At 43.7% G+C, this 18,276-nt stretch overlaps 1 protein-coding gene across 1 annotated transcript in view; it reads left to right on the top strand.

Annotated features, from left to right (window-relative positions):
* Window positions 1-18,276, top strand: part of LOC126176193 (pickpocket protein 28-like) — a 141,583-nt gene that overhangs the window by 44,457 nt on the left and 78,850 nt on the right. Inside the window, exon 3 of the mRNA XM_049923337.1 lies at window positions 3,612-3,815. Coding sequence (XP_049779294.1) covers window positions 3,612-3,815 — 204 coding nt within the window. The remainder of the gene's footprint in view (window positions 1-3,611; window positions 3,816-18,276) is intronic.

The raw sequence follows: 18,276 nt of genomic DNA, 5'->3' as shown, positions 1-18,276 counted from the left end.
CCCCTCCTCTCCGTCTCCCTGTGTGTGTATGTGTGTACGTGTGTGAGTATAGTATATATATATATATATATATATATATATATATATATATATATATATATATATATATATATGTGTGTGTGTGTGTGTGTGTGTGTGTGTGTGTGTGTGTGTATGTGTGTGTGTGAGTGAGAGAGAGAGAGAGAGAGAGAGAGAGAGAGAGAGCGAGAGAGACAGAAAGAGAAGGAGAGAGTTTGTGTCGTCTGTCGTCTTCTCTGTGCAGTTCCTTTATTATTTTACGTAGTGCGTCATGGTGTAGTGTAGAATGTATAATGTGTTTTTCTTCAGTTAACGTCTTCTGTATGTAGTAGTCGTCGGTTTATCGTATGGGCTGTGGCCAGATTTTAATGTTTTTGAATGTGTTTCTACGTTAGTTGGGTGATGGTTGTGTTCTATTAAGTGGCCAGGAAATGTGCTATTGGAGCTACTACATTTTAGAGCTCTGTAGTGGTCTGAATACCTTGTTTTAAAGTTCCTGCATATTTATCACATGTATACTAACTGACATGAGTACCACAGAATTTCTTATATTCCTGATCAGTTGAATTTATCTTGGGGTGTTTCCTTTGTTCTGAGTTTTTCTTTGTTGTGTTGTCAGTTCTGTATCTTACACTACTGGCCATTAAAATTGTTACACTACGAAGATGACGTGCTACAGACGCGAAATTTAACCGACAGGAAGAAGATGCTGTGGTATGCAAATGATTAGCTTTTCAGAGCATTCACACAAGGTTGGCGCCGTTGGCGACACCTACAACGTGCTGACATGAGAAAAGTATTCAACCGATATCTCATACACAAACAGCAGTTGACCGGCGTTGCCTGGTGAAACGTTGTTGTGATGCCTCGTGTAAGGAGGAGAAATGCGCACAATCACGTTTCCGACTTTGATAAAGGTTGGATTGTAGCCTATCGCAATTGCGGTTTATCGTATCGCGATGTTGCTGCTCGCGTTGGTCGAGATCCAATGACTGTTAGCAGAATATGGAGTCGGTGGTTTCAGGAGGGCAATACGGAACGCCGTGCTGGATCCCAACGGCCTCGTATCACTGGCAGTCGAGATGACAGGCATCTTATCCACATGGCTGTAACTGATCGTGCAGCCACGTCTCGATCTCTGAATCAACAGATGGGGACGTTTGCAAGACAACAACCATCTGCACGAACAGTTCGACGACGTTTGCATCAGCATGGACTAACAGCTCGGAGACCATGGCTGCGGTTACCCTTGACGCTGCATCACAGACAGGAGCGCCTGCGATGGTGTACTCAACGACGAACCTGGGTGCACGAATGGCAAAACGTCATTTTTTCGGATGAATCCAGGTTCTGTTTACAGCATCATGATGGTCGCATACGTGTTTGGCGACATCGCGGTGAACGCAAATTGGAAGCGTGCATTCGTCATCTCCATACTGGCGTATCACCCGGCGTGAAGCTATGGGGTATCAATGGTTACACGTCTCGGTCACCTCTTGTTCGCACTGACAGCCCTATGAACAGTGGACGCTACATTTCAGATGTGTTACGACCCGTGGCTCTACCCTTCATTCGATCCCTGCAAAACCCTACATTTCAGCAGGATAATGCACGACCGCAGGTTGCAGGTCCTGTACGGGCCTTTCTGGATACAGAAAATGTTCGACCGCTGCCCTGGCCAGCACATTCTCCAGATCTCTCACCAACTGAAAACGTCTGGTCAATGGTGGTCGAGCAACTGGCTCGTCACAATACGCCAGTCACTACTCTTGATGAACTGTGGTATCGTGTTGAAGCTGCATGGGCAGCTGTACCTACACACGCCATCCAAGCTCTGTTTGACTCAATGCCCAGGCGTATCAAGGCCGTTATTACGGCCAGAGGTGGTTGTTCTGGGTACTGATTTCTCAGGATCTATGCACCCAAATTACGTGAAAATGTAATCACATGTTAGTTCTAGTATAATATATTTGTCCAATGAATACCCGTTTATCATCTGCATTTCTTCTTGACTAATTTTAATGGCTAGTAGTGTATTTAAAGTCCCTGTTTCTTTAAAATGTCGCCTAGTCTGTGAACTATTTTATTACTGTAGGTGAATAGGTGCCACTTTGTTTTGTATCTGACTTCTTGCGCTGTTGTGTCTTGTGTTTAGTCATTGTCTCTGTGTTGTGTTGTTGTGTAATAACTTATTGTTAATGTTGTTTACTCGTGACCTGTTTGTTTACATGTATTTTGGTTTCAAAAATCATTAAAAGGACAGTATTCGGTGAGCCCACTGGCAGTCCTGCGCGTTGGGAATAAAATTCTTTGTTGAACTGAAAGTAATTTAGTGCTGCTATATTCGTAATAGTGGTTGTTCTTTTATCAATGTGTGTGTCTCGAGTGTTACCTTTTTGGTTTAGTTCTTTTGTGCTGACACAAATAAATTCAACACATCAGGAATATACGAACTTACGTGCAACTCAAGTCAGTCACTACACGTGTTACAAATATGCAGGGATTTTAAAACAAAGTATTCAGAACACCGCAGAGTTATAAAAAGTAACAGCTTCAATAGCACTTTTGGTGACCACATAATAGCCTACAACAGTCATCCAAACAAAGCAGAAACAGATTTAAAAACACTAAAATCCAGCCACGGTTTGCAATATAAACTTTCACTACTGGAAAACTTCTACATAGCATTAGCAGAGAGAAAACATATTATAAACGGCTACACTACTCTACGCAACTGCGCACTATTTAACACAGTGAAGGAACTGTACTGAATAGAGGACGCAAACATATAAACACACACACACACACACACACACAGAGAGAGAGAGAGAGAGAGAGAGAGAGAGCAACGGCAGAGTAGGTAATTAAAGTTTAAATTTGGTGCCAAACTGATGTGAGAACAAACGGACGGGGAGTGGGCACACAGCAGCAACAGAAACATTATTTCTTGTAAAAATAAAAAATTGTTACACGAGAGTGAAGTTTTCCAAAGACAGGCGTCGCATTTGGGTGTGTATTTCAAAAGCTACGAACAGATATCTCGAAAATGACTGTACGTTAATACAAAATATAGTCACGAAATATTTTCATCCAATAAAATTATGTATATAGATAAAGCTATTTGTTAATTCGCCCACAAAATTCACAGTAACATCACTTAGTTGCAGATGACAAGTTACCTGTACACAGTAATGTAATGTGGTCCAACGTAACCCAAAAAATGTTGAAAAATTTAAGGGTAGTGACAACAAAGACTAAAACTGATTTCAGGCCTAATTTTGTTAAAGCAAATATTAATGGTACTTAAAAACATGTTTACTACCTACAGAATTTATTTTCATAAAAGTCGGTACTGAAACCCAATAATTTTGCCTGCGAACACTGCTACCTCAAGAGCTTCGAAAGTAAATTGTGAGTAATTCAACGTTTAGCTTTTAGTAACTTCATTATCAACGGACCATTAAACACTAACGAAAAAGAAGAAGTTGCAAAGAACACTGAATTGATTGTGCCTGAAATACATTGTTGTAGCTTTAGTGATTCCACAGAAATGTCTTTTTGCGGCACAGACATCTGCACGACAGTTGTTGCAGGTTCTTCTGGCTGCTGTCGTTTCTGCTGGCGGTGGCGGCCGCCACGTACTACATCACCATCCTGTACCAGAAGTGGGACGACCCCGTGATCGTGACGCTGTCCCCTACGGCCACGCCGCTCAACGTGCTGCCGTTTCCAGCCGTGACGGTGTGCAACATGAACAGGGCCAAGCACTCCATAGCCACGAGGATCCTGGAGTCCCAGTATGTAACCCTTAAATATACTGAGTAAAATTTGCCACTTGCTCCCTACTAAGTTTTCAGAAAAAAAAAGTCACCAGCTATTTTGAAAGTAAAAATAACAGCCGCCACCAACTAAGTGGTATGGATTGAAATGACCGGGAAGACAATTACACGGGGAATCGTTTTATTCAGTAAGCCCGTTCAAATGGTTCAAATGGCTCTGAGCACTATGGGACTTAACATCTATGGTCATCAGTCCCCTAGAACTTAAACCTAACTAACCTAACGACATCACACAACACCCAGCCATCACGAGGCAGAGAAAATCCCTGACCCCGCCGGGAATCGAACCCGGGAACCCGGGCGTGGGAAGCGAGAACGCTACCGCACGACCACGAGATGCGGGCCCAGTGCGCCCGTGGATGTAGTAAAATGTGATGCCTGTTTCTCTCATAGCATATACACTCCTGGAAATGGAAAAAAAGAACACATTGACACCGGTGTGTCAGACCCACCATACTTGCTCCGGACACTGCGAGAGGGCTGTACAAGCAATGATCACACGCACGGCACAGCGGACACACCAGGAACCGCGGTGTTGGCCGTCGAATGGCGCTAGCTGCGCAGCATTTGTGCACCGCCGCCGTCAGTGTCAGCCAATTTGCCGTGGCATACGGAGCTCCATCGCAGTCTTTAACACTGGTAGCATGCCGCGACAGCGTGGACGTGAACCGTATGTGCAGTTGACGGACTTTGAGCGAGGGCGTATAGTGGGCATGCGGGAGGCCGGGTGGACGTACCGCCGAATTGCTCAACACGTGGGGCGTGAGGTCTCCACAGTACATCGATGTTGTCACCAGTGGTCGGCGGAAGGTGCACGTGCCCGTCGACCTGGGACCGGACCGCAGCGACGCACGGATGCACGCCAAGACCGTAGGATCCTACGCAGTGCCGTAGGGGACCGCACCGCCACTTCCCAGCAAATTAGGGACACTGTTGCTCCTGGGGTATCGGCGAGGACCATTCGCAACCGTCTCCATGAAGCTGGGCTACGGTCCCGCACACCGTTAGGCCGTCTTCCGCTCACGCCCCAACATCGTGCAGCCCGCCTCCAGTGGTGTCGCGACAGGCGTGAATGGAGGGACGAATGGAGACGTGTCGTCTTCAGCGATGAGAGTCGCTTCTGCCTTGGTGCCAATGATGGTCGTATGCGTGTTTGGCGCCTTGCAGGAGAGCGCCACAATCAGGACTGCATACGACCGAGGCACACAGGGCCAACACCCGGCATCATGGTGTGGGGAGCGATCTCCTACACTGGCCGTACACCACTGGTGATCGTCGAGGGGACACTGAATAGTGCACGGTACATCCAAACCGTCATCGAACCCATCGTTCTACCATTCCTAGACCGGCAAGGGAACTAGCTGTTCCAACAGGACAATGCACGTCCGCATGTATCCCGTGCCACCCAACGTGCTCTAGAAGGTGTAAGTCAACTACCCTGGCCAGCAAGATCTCCGGATCTGTACCCCATTGAGCATGGTTGGGACTGGATGAAGCGTCGTCTCACGCGGTCTGCACGTCCAGCACGAACGCTGGTCCAACTGAGGCGCCAGGTGGAAATGGCATGGCAAGCCGTTCCACAGGACTACATCCAGCATCTCTACGATCGTCTCCATGGGAGAATAGCAGCCTGCATTGCTGCGAAAGGTGGATATACACTGTACTAGTGCCGACATTGTGCATGCTCTGTTGCCTGTGTCTATGTGCCTGTGGTTCTGTCAGTGTGATCATGTGATGTATCTGACCCCAGGAATGTGTCAATAAAGTTTCCCCTTCCTGGGACAATGAATTCACGGTGTTCTTATTTCAATTTCCAGGAGTGTAGTATGAGCCACAAGGCAGATGCAACGGAGAAAGAAAAGTCAGTCAACGTCTTTGGCTTGCTAGCAGAGAGTGGCAGCCATATCTACGTAAAAGTAATTCACATCAGACAAGGAACAGAAAGATGGACAAGGTAAACAGAGCCAAACGGTACGTGTTTATGTTCTTAGATAAAAATGACTTCGTTTAGAGATAGATGTTCCCGCAGGGAATCGAAGCTTGTCCTTCTTGTAGTGATACTAAACGAACACTGCAAATGTAATTACATCACAGTCGCATCTGGAACTGAGGCAAGGAACATGCTGAAACCTGCCTAGTCAGTTGTCTGTGTACCTTGGGTGAAGAGGCACGTGCTGTGTATCTCGGAGGGCTGGAGGGTGTTACGTCAACAGAAATCTCTCGTTATTGGCCCAGTAAAAATGTATAGTGTCGTGTTAATCGCATACGGCAGGGAACCTTGCGGGAAGCTTGCGAACAACAGGTGATGCAAGATGGATAAGGTTGTGTGAAGTTATGGCTGTAGATTATGTACGTAAGAGCGAATCGTTTGGTCGAAGTGGCAGATGTCTTGGATCACTACAGCTATACCGAGGGAGAAAAAATTCGCCCGTGGGATTTTAGTTGGAACAATTCCGCTGTTAGTTTTAAGAAATCTAAATATGGTTGGCCTGAAGGGAAGGCCACACCCCTGGAATGCGAGTTGAGCGCCTTAACCACTGTAACAGTCAATTTGGTAGGACGATCACATTACCCAATCCTGTTTTCAGGGATGGCAATCCTCACGTCAATTGGTGTAAAATTATGACTTCCTGGCGTAATGAGTCGGCACGAAGAATCACACACTCTAACTGTATCCTGAGTTCACTGAAATACTCTGAGTTTGTTTGAGAACAGTTCACCAGACATTCACTGACCTGGATGAGGTCTCAGACGACAGTGGTCGGGCAGTGATAATCTTCTATATGAAGATGTTTGTCCAGTCATGGCACAGCGAATCACAGAAATTGGCGAACATCATCGAGATGCCATTCACTATGATGGCGCAGGTAGCCAAATAAAATAAGCAAAGAGGCATGCCCAAACTTCTGGGAAACATTCCTGACACGTAGAGTAAGAGAGTGTATGATATGGACAGATTAGATTAGAGATTAGATTAGTAATTGTTCCATAGATCATGAATACGACACGTCGTAATGATGTGGAAAGTGTCAGGTTAATAACAGGTGTCTATACAAGATATTACATTACGCAAAATTTTACATGACACTTAATATTTTTAATTTTTTTTCTCTTTTTTTGGTGGTTGAAGAAATTACTCACTTACTATATCCTGAAATTCATCTAATGAGTAGAAGGAGTTGCCATTAAGAAATTCTTTTAATTTCCTTTTAAATGCTATTTGGCTATCTGTCAGATTTTTGATGCTATTAGGTAAGTGACCAAAGACTTTTGTGGCAGCATAATTCACCCCCTTCTGAGCCAAAGTTAGATTTAACCTTAAGTAGTGAAGATCATCCTTTCTCCTGGTGTTATAGCCATGTACACTGCTATTACTTTTGAATTCGTTCGGATTGTTAATAACAAATTTCATAAGTGAATATCTATATTGTGAGGCTACAGAGAAGATCTCTAGCTCTTTAAATAAGTGTCTGCAGGATGATCTTGGATGAGCTCCAGCAATTATTCTGATTACACGCTATGGTGCAATGAACACTCTTTTACTCAATGATGAGTTACCCCAGAATATAATGCCATACGAAAGCAGAGAATGAAAATAGGCCTGGTAAGCTAATTTACTCATATGTATATCGCCAAAATTTGCAATGACCCAATAGCATAAGTAGGTGAACTCAAACGTTTCAGCAGATCCTCAGTGTGTTTTTTCCAGTTCAACCCCTCACCAATGCATACACCTAGAAATTTTGAATATTCTACCTTAGCTACCGATTTCTGATAGAAGTCTATATTCATTAATGGTGTCATTCCATTTACTGTGTGGAACTGTATATACTGTGTTTTGTCAAAGTTTAATGACAGCCCATTTGCAGAGAACCATTTAATGATTTCTGAAAAACATTGCTTACAATTTCACCAGTTAATTCTTGTCTGTAGGGTGTGATAGCTATACTTGTATCATCAGCAAAAAAGTACCAGCTTTGCATCTTCGTGAATATAGAATGGCAAGTCATTGATATGTATTAAGAACAGCAGAGGACACAAGACCGAACCTTGTGGCACCCCATTCGTGATTGTTCCCCAGTTTGAGAAATCACCAGTTTTTTGCATATTATGTGAACTGCTTATTTCAACTTTCTGCACTCTTCCAGTTAAGTGTGATTTAAACCATTTGAGCACTGTCCCATTCATACCACAGTACTTGAGCTTATCTAGAAGTATTCCATGATTTACACAATCAAAAACCTTTGATAGATCACAAAAAATCGCAATGGGTGACTTCCGGTTACTCAGAGCATTTAATATTTCATTAGTGAAAGTATATATAGCATTTTCCGTTGAAAACCCATTCTGGAAACCAAACTGACATGTTGTTCAATGTTCAAATGTGTGTGAAATATTATGGGAATTAACTGCTATGGTCATCAGTCCCTAAGCTTACACACTACTTAACTTAATTTATCCTAAGGACAAACACACATACCCATGCCCGAGGGAGGACTCGAACCTCCGCCGGGACCAGCCGGACATTTTGTTAAAACTTTATTTTTACAAAGGTGTTAAGCTACTCTACAATACATTACTTTTTCAAGAATTTTGCATAAGGCAGTCAGAAGAGAGATTCGTCGGTGGTCGTTGACGTCAGACGTATCCCCTTTTTTATGCAGTGGTTTAACAATGGCATACTTCAGTGTATCTGGGAAAATACCCTGCTTTAGAGAGCTATTACGTAAGTGGCTAAGAATCCCACTTATTTCTTGGGAACAAATATTATCCTGCTGGAAATGCCATCAATTCCATGTGAGCTTTTATTCTTGAGAGAGTTTATTATCTTCCTAATTTCAGAAGGAGAGGTGGGTGGAATTTCAATTGTATCAAATGGTGTAGGTAAGGGCTCTACCATTAACTGCCTTGCTTGTTGTAATGAACATTTAGATCCTATTTTCTCTACAACATTTAAAAAATGATTATTCAAAACGTTTCCGACTTCTGGCTTGTTGTTTGTCAAGTTTCCATTCGCTTTGATGGTGATGCCGTCATCCTGTACTCTAGGTTGCCCTGTCTCCCTTGTAATAATATTCCAAATTGTTTAGATTTTGTTATCAGAGATATTAATTTCAGACATGATGCACATGCTTCTGGACTTTTTAATAACCTTTCTTAATGTAGCACAGTAGTTTTTATAATATTTGGCTGTTTCTGGGTCATTGCTCTTTCGTGTAGTTAGATACAGTTCCATTTTGTGGTTACAAGATATTTTTATTCCTTTAGTAAGCCAAGGTTTTTTGCATGGTTTTTTCTAATTAGATTTAACTACTTTCTTGGGGAAAGAGTTTTCAACTTCTCTTAGGATACGGGTCCTAAAACGCTTTATTTCCATATTTTAGCTCGCTTGATGCAAGGAGCAGTCAAATGAAAACGAGACAGATGGAAAAAATAAGTAAACTGTTTATTATGTCAAAATTATTCGTCATAACTGTTAACTAGCAACTGAGGGCCAGCCCACAAGTTGCTGCAGATACAGCTGGGAAGCCCTTACAGTAGTGGAGATCAGTACAAAGGCATCGATACTTTTAGGAAAATTACCATTGTCGGTTGGAATAGTTGCTCACAGTCTATATGCAACAGTATGAAATACAGTATACAGACAAATGCAATCAGATGGTATCGCATTTGGTGTTATTAGTACAGTATACACTGATGTGACAAAAGTGTTGGGATAGCGAAATCCACATATACAGATGGCGGCAGTATCGCCTACACATGGTATACAAGAGCGGCGGTTTGATAGAGCTGTCGTTTGTACTCAGGTGCTTCCTGTCAAAAGATTTACGACGTGACTATGGTTGCACAATGGGAATTAATATCCTTTGAACGCGGAATGATAGTTGGTGCTTGACGCATGGGACATTCCATTTCGGAAAGCTTTAGGGAATTCAACATTCCGAGATCCACAGTGTCAAAAGTGTGCCGAGAGTACCACGTTTCAGGCACTACCTCTCACCATGGACAACACAGTGGTCGAAGGGCTTCACTAAACGACAAGGAGTAGAGGCATTTGCGTAGAGTTGTCAGTCCTAACAACCAGCTCTGCCTGAAATAATCTCAGAAATCTATGTGGGACTTGCGGCGGACGTATTCGTTAGGACAGTGTTGCAAAATGTGGCGTTAATGGACTGTGACAGCAGACGACCGATGTCAGTTCCATTGCTAACAGTATGACTTCGCCTGCAGCGCCTCTCCTGATATCGTGACCATATCGGTTGTACCCTAGACGACTAGGCTCTGAGCACTATGGGACTTAACATCTATGGTCATCAGTCCCCTAGAACTTAGAACTACTTAAACCTAACTAACCTAAGGACAGCACACAACACCCAGCCATCACGAGGCAGAGAAAATCCCTGACCCCGCCGGGAATCGAACCCGGGAACCCGGGCGTGGGAAGCGAGAACCATAGACGACTAGAAAACCGTGGCCTGGTCAGAAGAGTCCTGATTTCAGTTGGTAAGAACTAAGGTAGGGGTTCGAATGTGGCGTAGACCCCACGAAGTCATGGATCCAAGTTGTCAATAAGGCGCTTTGTAAGCTGGTAGTAGTTCCATAATGGTGTGGGCTGTGTTTAAAGGGAATGGACTGCGTCCTCTGGTGCAACTGATCCTATCATTGACTGGAGATGATTATGTTCGGCTACTTGGAGACCATTTGCGGCCATCCATAGACTTCTTGTTTCCAAACAACGGTGGAATTTTTATGGATGACAGTGCGTCATTTCATAACATTTTGGACAATTCGAGCGAATGGTTTGGCCACTCAGGTCCCCCGACATGATTTACATCGAACATTTGTGGGACATTATCGAGAGATCAGTTCGTGTACAAAATCCGACACCGGCAACACTTCCGGAATTATGGACGGCGATAGAGGCAACATGGTTGAATATTTCTGCAGTGGACTTCCAACGACTCCTTGAGTCCATGGCACGTTGAGTTGCTGCACTACGCCGGGCATAAGGAGGACCGACACAATATCAGGAGATATCTTATGACTTTTGTCATCTCAGTCTATAACAAGACGTCAACGACTGGAGTGTCAGAGGATGGAATTCGGTATAAAGGCAGTCGGCTCTGTGCGGTGATAGTAAGTGCACAGGTGCCTCTCCTGCAGATAGGAAATAGACACCATCAGTGACAGTGTACATAAACCACGATTGTGACGTAGCCACGTGGTCAACATTTATTATGCGATGAAAAAGCAGAAATCGGTGAGTAGAAGGAAATGGGACTCCCTAATTGCCAAATCGCCAAGAAGATAAACCGTTCAGGTAAAGTGATTAGAAATTTCGTTAGATTCGGTGCACGATATGGCCAAATTGGAAAATGTGGGAAAAGCAGACAATCGAAACGGTTACTCTTGAGCAAAGCAAGGGCCACAAACAGTTATTCCTCTCAACCTGTTGCTGGTTTACGTTCGCCGGTAACTACCAGACATGTACGACAAATTTTATCAAATAAAAACATCTTACATTCAAGAAACGACTGCAGAAACCTGCTCTGAGACACAAACATAAAGAGGGTGAATATAAGTTTGCTGAAAAACATATATCGTAGATTTGAGAATGGGTTAAAGTTCTCTTCAGTGACGTGATACTGAACTTGAATAGCCCGTATGAATTTCAGTTTGGCTGGCAGGATCTGAGAACAGAGCAGGAGGTAAGAATGAGCAGAAATTTTGTTGGTGGAAGTATTACGATTTACGTTACCTTTTGCGGTAACGGTAAATTACGCTTTGCCTACGTGATCAGTAGAACGAACTCAAATATGTATACTTATAATGATGTACTAGAGACAGAATGGATTAGAATGTATGAGGACCTAGGGAACGAAAATTTAACGTTTCAACAAGATAATGCATGTTTACAGGTTTCTGCACAACAGAAAAGTGGTCTGAAGATGAAGATACCGATGTCTTACCCTGCCCTGCACGTAGTCTGGATCTGAACCCCGTGGAAAATATTTGTGGAATACTTGCAAGGCGTGTTTATCGCAATGGAAGGCAATTTGAGGTCGTACGAGGTGTGATTAGAAAGTTTTAAGAATGCTTACTGGTTTGGCGGGCAGGTACACGGAGGGTGGGAGTCAGTCATTGCCTTATTCTCGAACGCCCTCTGACAGGAAACTGCATTTCCTTTATTCAGTTCGTTGTACCATCTGGTTGAGTGCGGGTCTGTTAGGGCTTGTTGCCGGATTCTGTCTGCGTGAAAATGGACGTAACAACGTAGCAACGAGTTAGTGTGAAATTTTGTTTTAAAACCGTGAAATCAGCTTCTGAGACTTTCTTTTCTTTTCCTGTAGGCCTTAATACTTCAGGAACGCAGGGTCGACCGTGTTAGTACGGACTTGGCAATGTTAGTGGCAGAGGGTGGCCGGATGCCCTTCCTGCCACCACCCCGAACCCCCGGACGGAAGCAGTGCACCCCAGCTGTCTGTGTCTAGTGTCAGTCATGGAATAGTGCGAACGTGTTCAGAAGTCTGTGTGTCGTCGAACTGAGGCAGAACGTGGGGACCAGCCCGGTATTCACCTAGCGGGATGTGGAAAATCGCCTAAAAACCACATCCAGGCTGGCCAGCATACCGGCCCTCGACGTTAATCCGCCGGGCGGATTCGATCCGGGGCAGGCGCGCCTACCCGAGTCCAGGAAGCAGCGCATTAGCGCTCTCGGCTACCCTGGCGGGTCAAATCAGCTTCTGAGACTTGCGAACTATTAAAAACAGCTTCTGGAGATAATTGTATGAGCCAGTCAAATGCTTTTGTCTGGTTCAAAAGATTTAAAAATGGCTACGAATCATTTGAAGATGAACCACAGTCCAGCTGTCCTTCCACCTCCAAAACGAATGAAAATGTGAAAGTTGGCAACTTAGTGCACTCTCATCGTAGACTTACTATTAGGGAGATGGCTGATGAACTTAATTTAAGTTTCTATGCAGTTCAGTCAATTTTAACTGAAGATCTGAACATGCGTCGAGTGTCCGCAAAATTCATTCCAAAAGTGTTGTCAAGTGACCAGAGACAATACCGACTTGAAGTGTGCCAAGAACTGATTAATCGGACTAAAAATGACCCACATTTGTTAAATAGGGTTATTACAGGTTACGAATCGTGGGTATATGGATATGATCCTGAAACAAAAGTGCAGTCTTCGCAGTGGAAGATTCCAGGTTCATCACGACCGAGAATAGCACGGCAAAGTCTGTCGAAGGTGAAGACAATGTTGATGATTTATTTCGATACCACCGGTATTGTCCGTCATGAATTTACCCCTAGAGGGCAGACAATTAACCAGGAATACAACAAATATGTCCATGAGGGTTTGCGCGAAAAGGTGCAGAAGAAAAGGCCTGCTTTGTGGAAGGACAGGAGTTCGGTGCTGCACCATGACAATGCTCCGGTTCATCGTGCCTTCTCCATCATTGAATTTTTTACCAAATTCAACATTCCTGCGCTTCCACAACCGCCATATTCCCCTGGTTTGGCCCCTGCGGACTTCTACCTGTTTCCTAAACTGAAATTTTCACTGAAAAGGAAGCGATTTGACTCGACTGAAGACATCCAGGCAAATACGGAGAGCGTCCTTAACACACTTCTGGAAAAAATTTACAGTAATGTTTCCGAAAGTGGTAACACCGTTGGAGTCGGTGTGTTTAGTCAGAAGTGGATTATTTTGAAGGAGAGGCATCACAGTAACATGTAAGTACCACCACCGTACAATTACAAGCCCATTCTTAAAACTTTCCAGTCACACCTCGTATGTGAGCTGAAAAGAGCGATACGAGAAGAGTAGGTGACAGTTTCACTGTAAGAACTACAAACCTTAATAAAATCAATGCTGAAGAGAATTTTGAGGTTATTAGGAAGAAAGGAGGTTGGAAAAAAGTACTGACAACGCAATAACACAACGGGACAGTGAGTGCCTTTGTACCGCGTTTAGGTACACTTTCACTGCACTATAGCGTAAAACGAAATACGTGATGGACACTGAACGGTTGATGCCACGTGGTCGACGCTAGCAGGGCACTGAAGTTAGTAAACCTAAGAATTACAACCTACTATACACAGTGACGAAATTTAATGTGACAAAATTTCATGTCAGCAAACGTGCCTTGTAATGCTGGTACGTTCTGTTTCTGTGCTTCTCATGATTAATGTTGCTATGAAGAGAAGTTGAAAATGAGCTCTAAAATAGAAATGAAGTGTTTCCGGACCCATGTCGATGTAATACATTTTATTCCTCTACGTGTGAGGAATGTCTGCTGAAAATTTGGCCATAACATTTTGTTACACACGATATATGTTTTATACGTACTATAAAAGGGCGTTTCTGCTAACGTGAATGAAGAGTTAAGTCAAGGTTTCTACGATAGGTTCAAGCCCGAGACTCCTTTTTAGGGGACTTGAATCAAGAGCTCCGAAATTATGTTCGAATTTATACTAACTTTTGCTATTTGAGAGTGTCCCCATTAAATACGAGTGTTCGTAGGACGAAGAAACCATGAGGAAAGTTTTGTAAAGAAACGCGAAAGGGAAATAATGAGTAAACCACTGAAGCAAACACAATTTAATTTTCAAATGGGATGATAACATTTGCTAATTGCGTACAATATTTATCGTCCATGATACCAGAGGGAGCTATAGGGGGTAAAAACTGTAGAGGAAGTTCTTGGCATGGGAGAACATTCTGCGCCATTGCAAGTGTACCTTCTGTGGTATCTCTCCGCTTCCGTGATGTCATTATGCTTCGCTTGAAGAATTGGACGCTCGTGTACTGCAATAGCCCTCGTGTTTCCAGTAGCTCGCTCATAATTTCTCCTTAACTGGCAGTCTCGTGATGACTGGGTGTGCCTCGGGTATGATGTGTGTGCTGTCCTTAGGTTAGTTAGGTTTAAGTAGTTCTAAGTTATAGGGGACTGATGACCACAGCTGTTAAGTCCCATAGTGCTCAGAGCCATTTGAACCATTTTTTGAACTGACAGTCTACTGGGCGTTGAAACAGGGGGTTCAGCTTCCGGGAACTGACAAAATAGAGATTGGATGAATTTTTAGTGTTCACCGAGGTTTTTGTGTAATTCGCACGATGTATTGGTTTACTAATGGCAACTGTTGACAGTTTCTGTAAGTGCACACACTGCTCTGAGCTGCACATCGGTTCAGTTCGTACCTTGATGTTGTAGGCTTACGACGTTACATTTGACACCTGTGCCATTTGACGGATGTGTTGTACGACTTTGTAGACAACGGTAAGGTGCTCCGTTGAGTTCGCCGGATCCTGCACGGCCGCCATCGGCGTCTCATGGAAACCTGCAATTCAGTTGCTACGGCGCCCGTGGGGTGGTATCGCTATGTCAATTTCAGCGAACACTTTTATATTTTCATCATCCTTTTACTGACTAATAAACGCGCTTTACACTGTCATTAAGAGAAGAATGTGTTCCCTCTAAGAATGATATGTATGCACTTTAAATTTCTAGAGGTCTGTTATTTATTTGTTATACATTACTCAGAGTATGAAAAACTATTCTTTTACAGCATTATATAATTCTTCTCCTAAGGTTTGTTCAAATGATGGCAGCAAGTTTCTGTTGAAACAGGTCATCGTGAAGTAAATAATATTTAGCGATCATGGCTTCAGAAGAAATTTCTTTCGATCTCTTTTAATATTGTTGTTATTTTAAAGCATTATAATTGTTTTATTGTAATTAAGAACTATTATTATTATTATTATTATTATTATTATTACTGGTACTGATGGAATTATTATTATTAAAACGGTATTCTTTTGTGACACGTTAAAAGTGGTGACGGTATTTATATTGGGGTTGGTGGGAACGGAAGATAACAAATTCTGACCCCTAACACCCCCCCTCCCCCCTCCCCCCCCCCTCCCACCTACTTACCATCACCCTGGGACCCAAATCCTGGACTTCAGCCTGGTAATATCTTGAGTGTGCACGTTGCTTAGACGTCAGCATCGCTTTACTTCTGCCACTGACTATATGTCGTCAAGCTCCTTGCGTGAGTCCGTTTCTCGTCATCCTACCCCTTCCTACACCCATCAGCTGCCACTTGGCTCCCTGTAGCACCTCCATAAAGCATATATTTCTAGAAAATGACACCAACAAACTCCATTCGTCTTCCCACTCCTCAGAAACTCTATACCGATCCCTCTTTCTTTTCATCTCCCTGTAGCCTTCATTATGTTCTAGTTCCACTTTAAAAAATTCTATTTCCTTTCGCCCGAATTTACACAGATATTCCTCACGTCAGAAATATCTAAGAAATATCTTCCGATGAAAAAGCTACCGAGCTTTCCCATTGCGTTCAAAATTTTCTGATGAGCTGGACGCAACATACTCAAATGGCTCTGAGCACTATGGGACTTAACATCTGAGGACATAAGTCCCCTAGCACTTAGAACTACTTAAACCTAACTAACCTAAGGACATCACACACATCCATACCCGAGGCAGGATTCGAACCTGCGACCATAGCGGTCACGCGGTTCCAGACTGAAGCGCCTAGAACCGCTCGGCCACAACGGCCGGCAACATATTACCATAGATGGAAACCTTGAAATAATGTCTTGTGTGCCGCAGTGTGGAGTAATAGCACCGATACTGTCAGAGTTATACATTAATGACTTAGTGGGTAGTACTAGTTGCAATCTGAAGCTTTTTGTGAACGACGCAGTTGTCTGTGAGGAAATTCTGTCCTGTAAGAATTTCTGTAATATCCAGTTAGATCACGAAAAATTACCCGGCTCTCAATTTAGAGCATGACCCAAGACTTAATACCGAAGTATCATTTTACTAAAGGGTTACTGAGTCACATCTAGCTAGTAACATCATATAAATATTTTTGAGTAATTATACATAGCGATGCGAAGTGGAACGACTACATAGGCTCAGCTGTACGTAAAGCAATTGGCTGACTCTGACTTGCTGCTAGAATACTGGCAAACTGCAGGTGGTTTACTAAAGTGATTGATCACAAACAAAACAGTGTGTGTATCACGAACTGAATACTGCCTATCAGGTCGGACTGACAACGAACCCTGAGTATATACAAAGAAGAGTGGTGCGAATCACCATAGGCTTGTTTAACTGGCGAGAGAGGTCAACAGAAGGAAAAACATGCCGCACTTCTCGTGAAGAACCGCTTGCAAAACATCACGTGCCTTTTTTCAGGACAAAAACTGACAGCATTCTTCAGTCCCATCTATATCTATCCCGACTGATAGTGCTGATAAAATTACACAAATCACAGTTCACATGGAGGCATGCAAGATGTTTTCCATGCTCTATCTGTGGATGGAAATGATAGATGTATTTGCGTATGATACATTACAAAGTACACAATGCCATGCACTTAATGTTTCATAGTCGTAGTTAAACCTCTGAACGTATGGATAAAACATCTCCTCTATAAAGTCTCCACAAAGACACACATCAAAGAAGTTTTGCATCACTCCGGTTCCCAGAACTCCTTAAGATAGACGTTGACTGTGGATGTTATATGACAGACATAGTCCCTTTAACTGTTCAGAGATTTTACTAAACCCGCCCGAAGATGTAAACAACCATGCACGAACAGCGTCTATTAGACGGAGGGAGTCCGACAGCCTATCAGTTCCAGTCATTCCAACAGGAAGGAGGCACACAGATCGTGTTGTCTGTAATTCAACCATGCCTACACGGTCAGCACGGCGGTTCGATCGCATCCGCGTTGTTACTTTGTGCCAGGACTGTCTCTCAACAAGGGAAGTGTCCAGGCATCTCTGAGTGAACCAAAGCGGTGTTGTTCGGAAGTGGATGAGATACAAAGCGGCAGGATCTGTCGATGACATGCCTCGGTCAGGCCGTCCAAGGGCTACTTCTGCAGTGGATGACCGCTACTTACGGATTATGGCACGGAGGAAACCTGACAGATACGCCACCACGTTAAATAATGCTTTTTGTGCAGCCACAGGACGTCGTGTTACGACTCAAACTGTGCGCAATGATGCACAAGTTCACTCCCGACGTGCATGGCGAGGTCTATCTTTGCAACCATACCACCATGCAGCGCGGTACAGATGGGACCAACAACATGCCGAATGGACCGCTCAGGATTGCCATCACATTCTCTTCACCGATGAGTGTCGCATATGCCTTCAACCAGACAATCGTCGGAGACGTATCTGGAGGCAACTCGGTCAGGCTGAACGCCTTAGACACACTGTCCAGCGAGTGCAGCAAGGTGGTGGTTCCCTGCTGTTTTGGGGTTACATTATGTGGGGCAGACGTACGCCACTGGTGGTCATGGAAGGTGCCGTAATGACTGTACGATAAGTGAATGCCATCCTCCAACCGATATTGCAGCCATATCG

Source organism: Schistocerca cancellata, chromosome 3, assembly GCF_023864275.1.
Source record: "Schistocerca cancellata isolate TAMUIC-IGC-003103 chromosome 3, iqSchCanc2.1, whole genome shotgun sequence".
Taxonomy (NCBI): Eukaryota; Metazoa; Arthropoda; class Insecta; order Orthoptera; family Acrididae; genus Schistocerca; species Schistocerca cancellata.
Note: the sequence above shows the minus strand (reverse complement) of the source record. Positions and strands in the feature narration are given on the sequence as shown.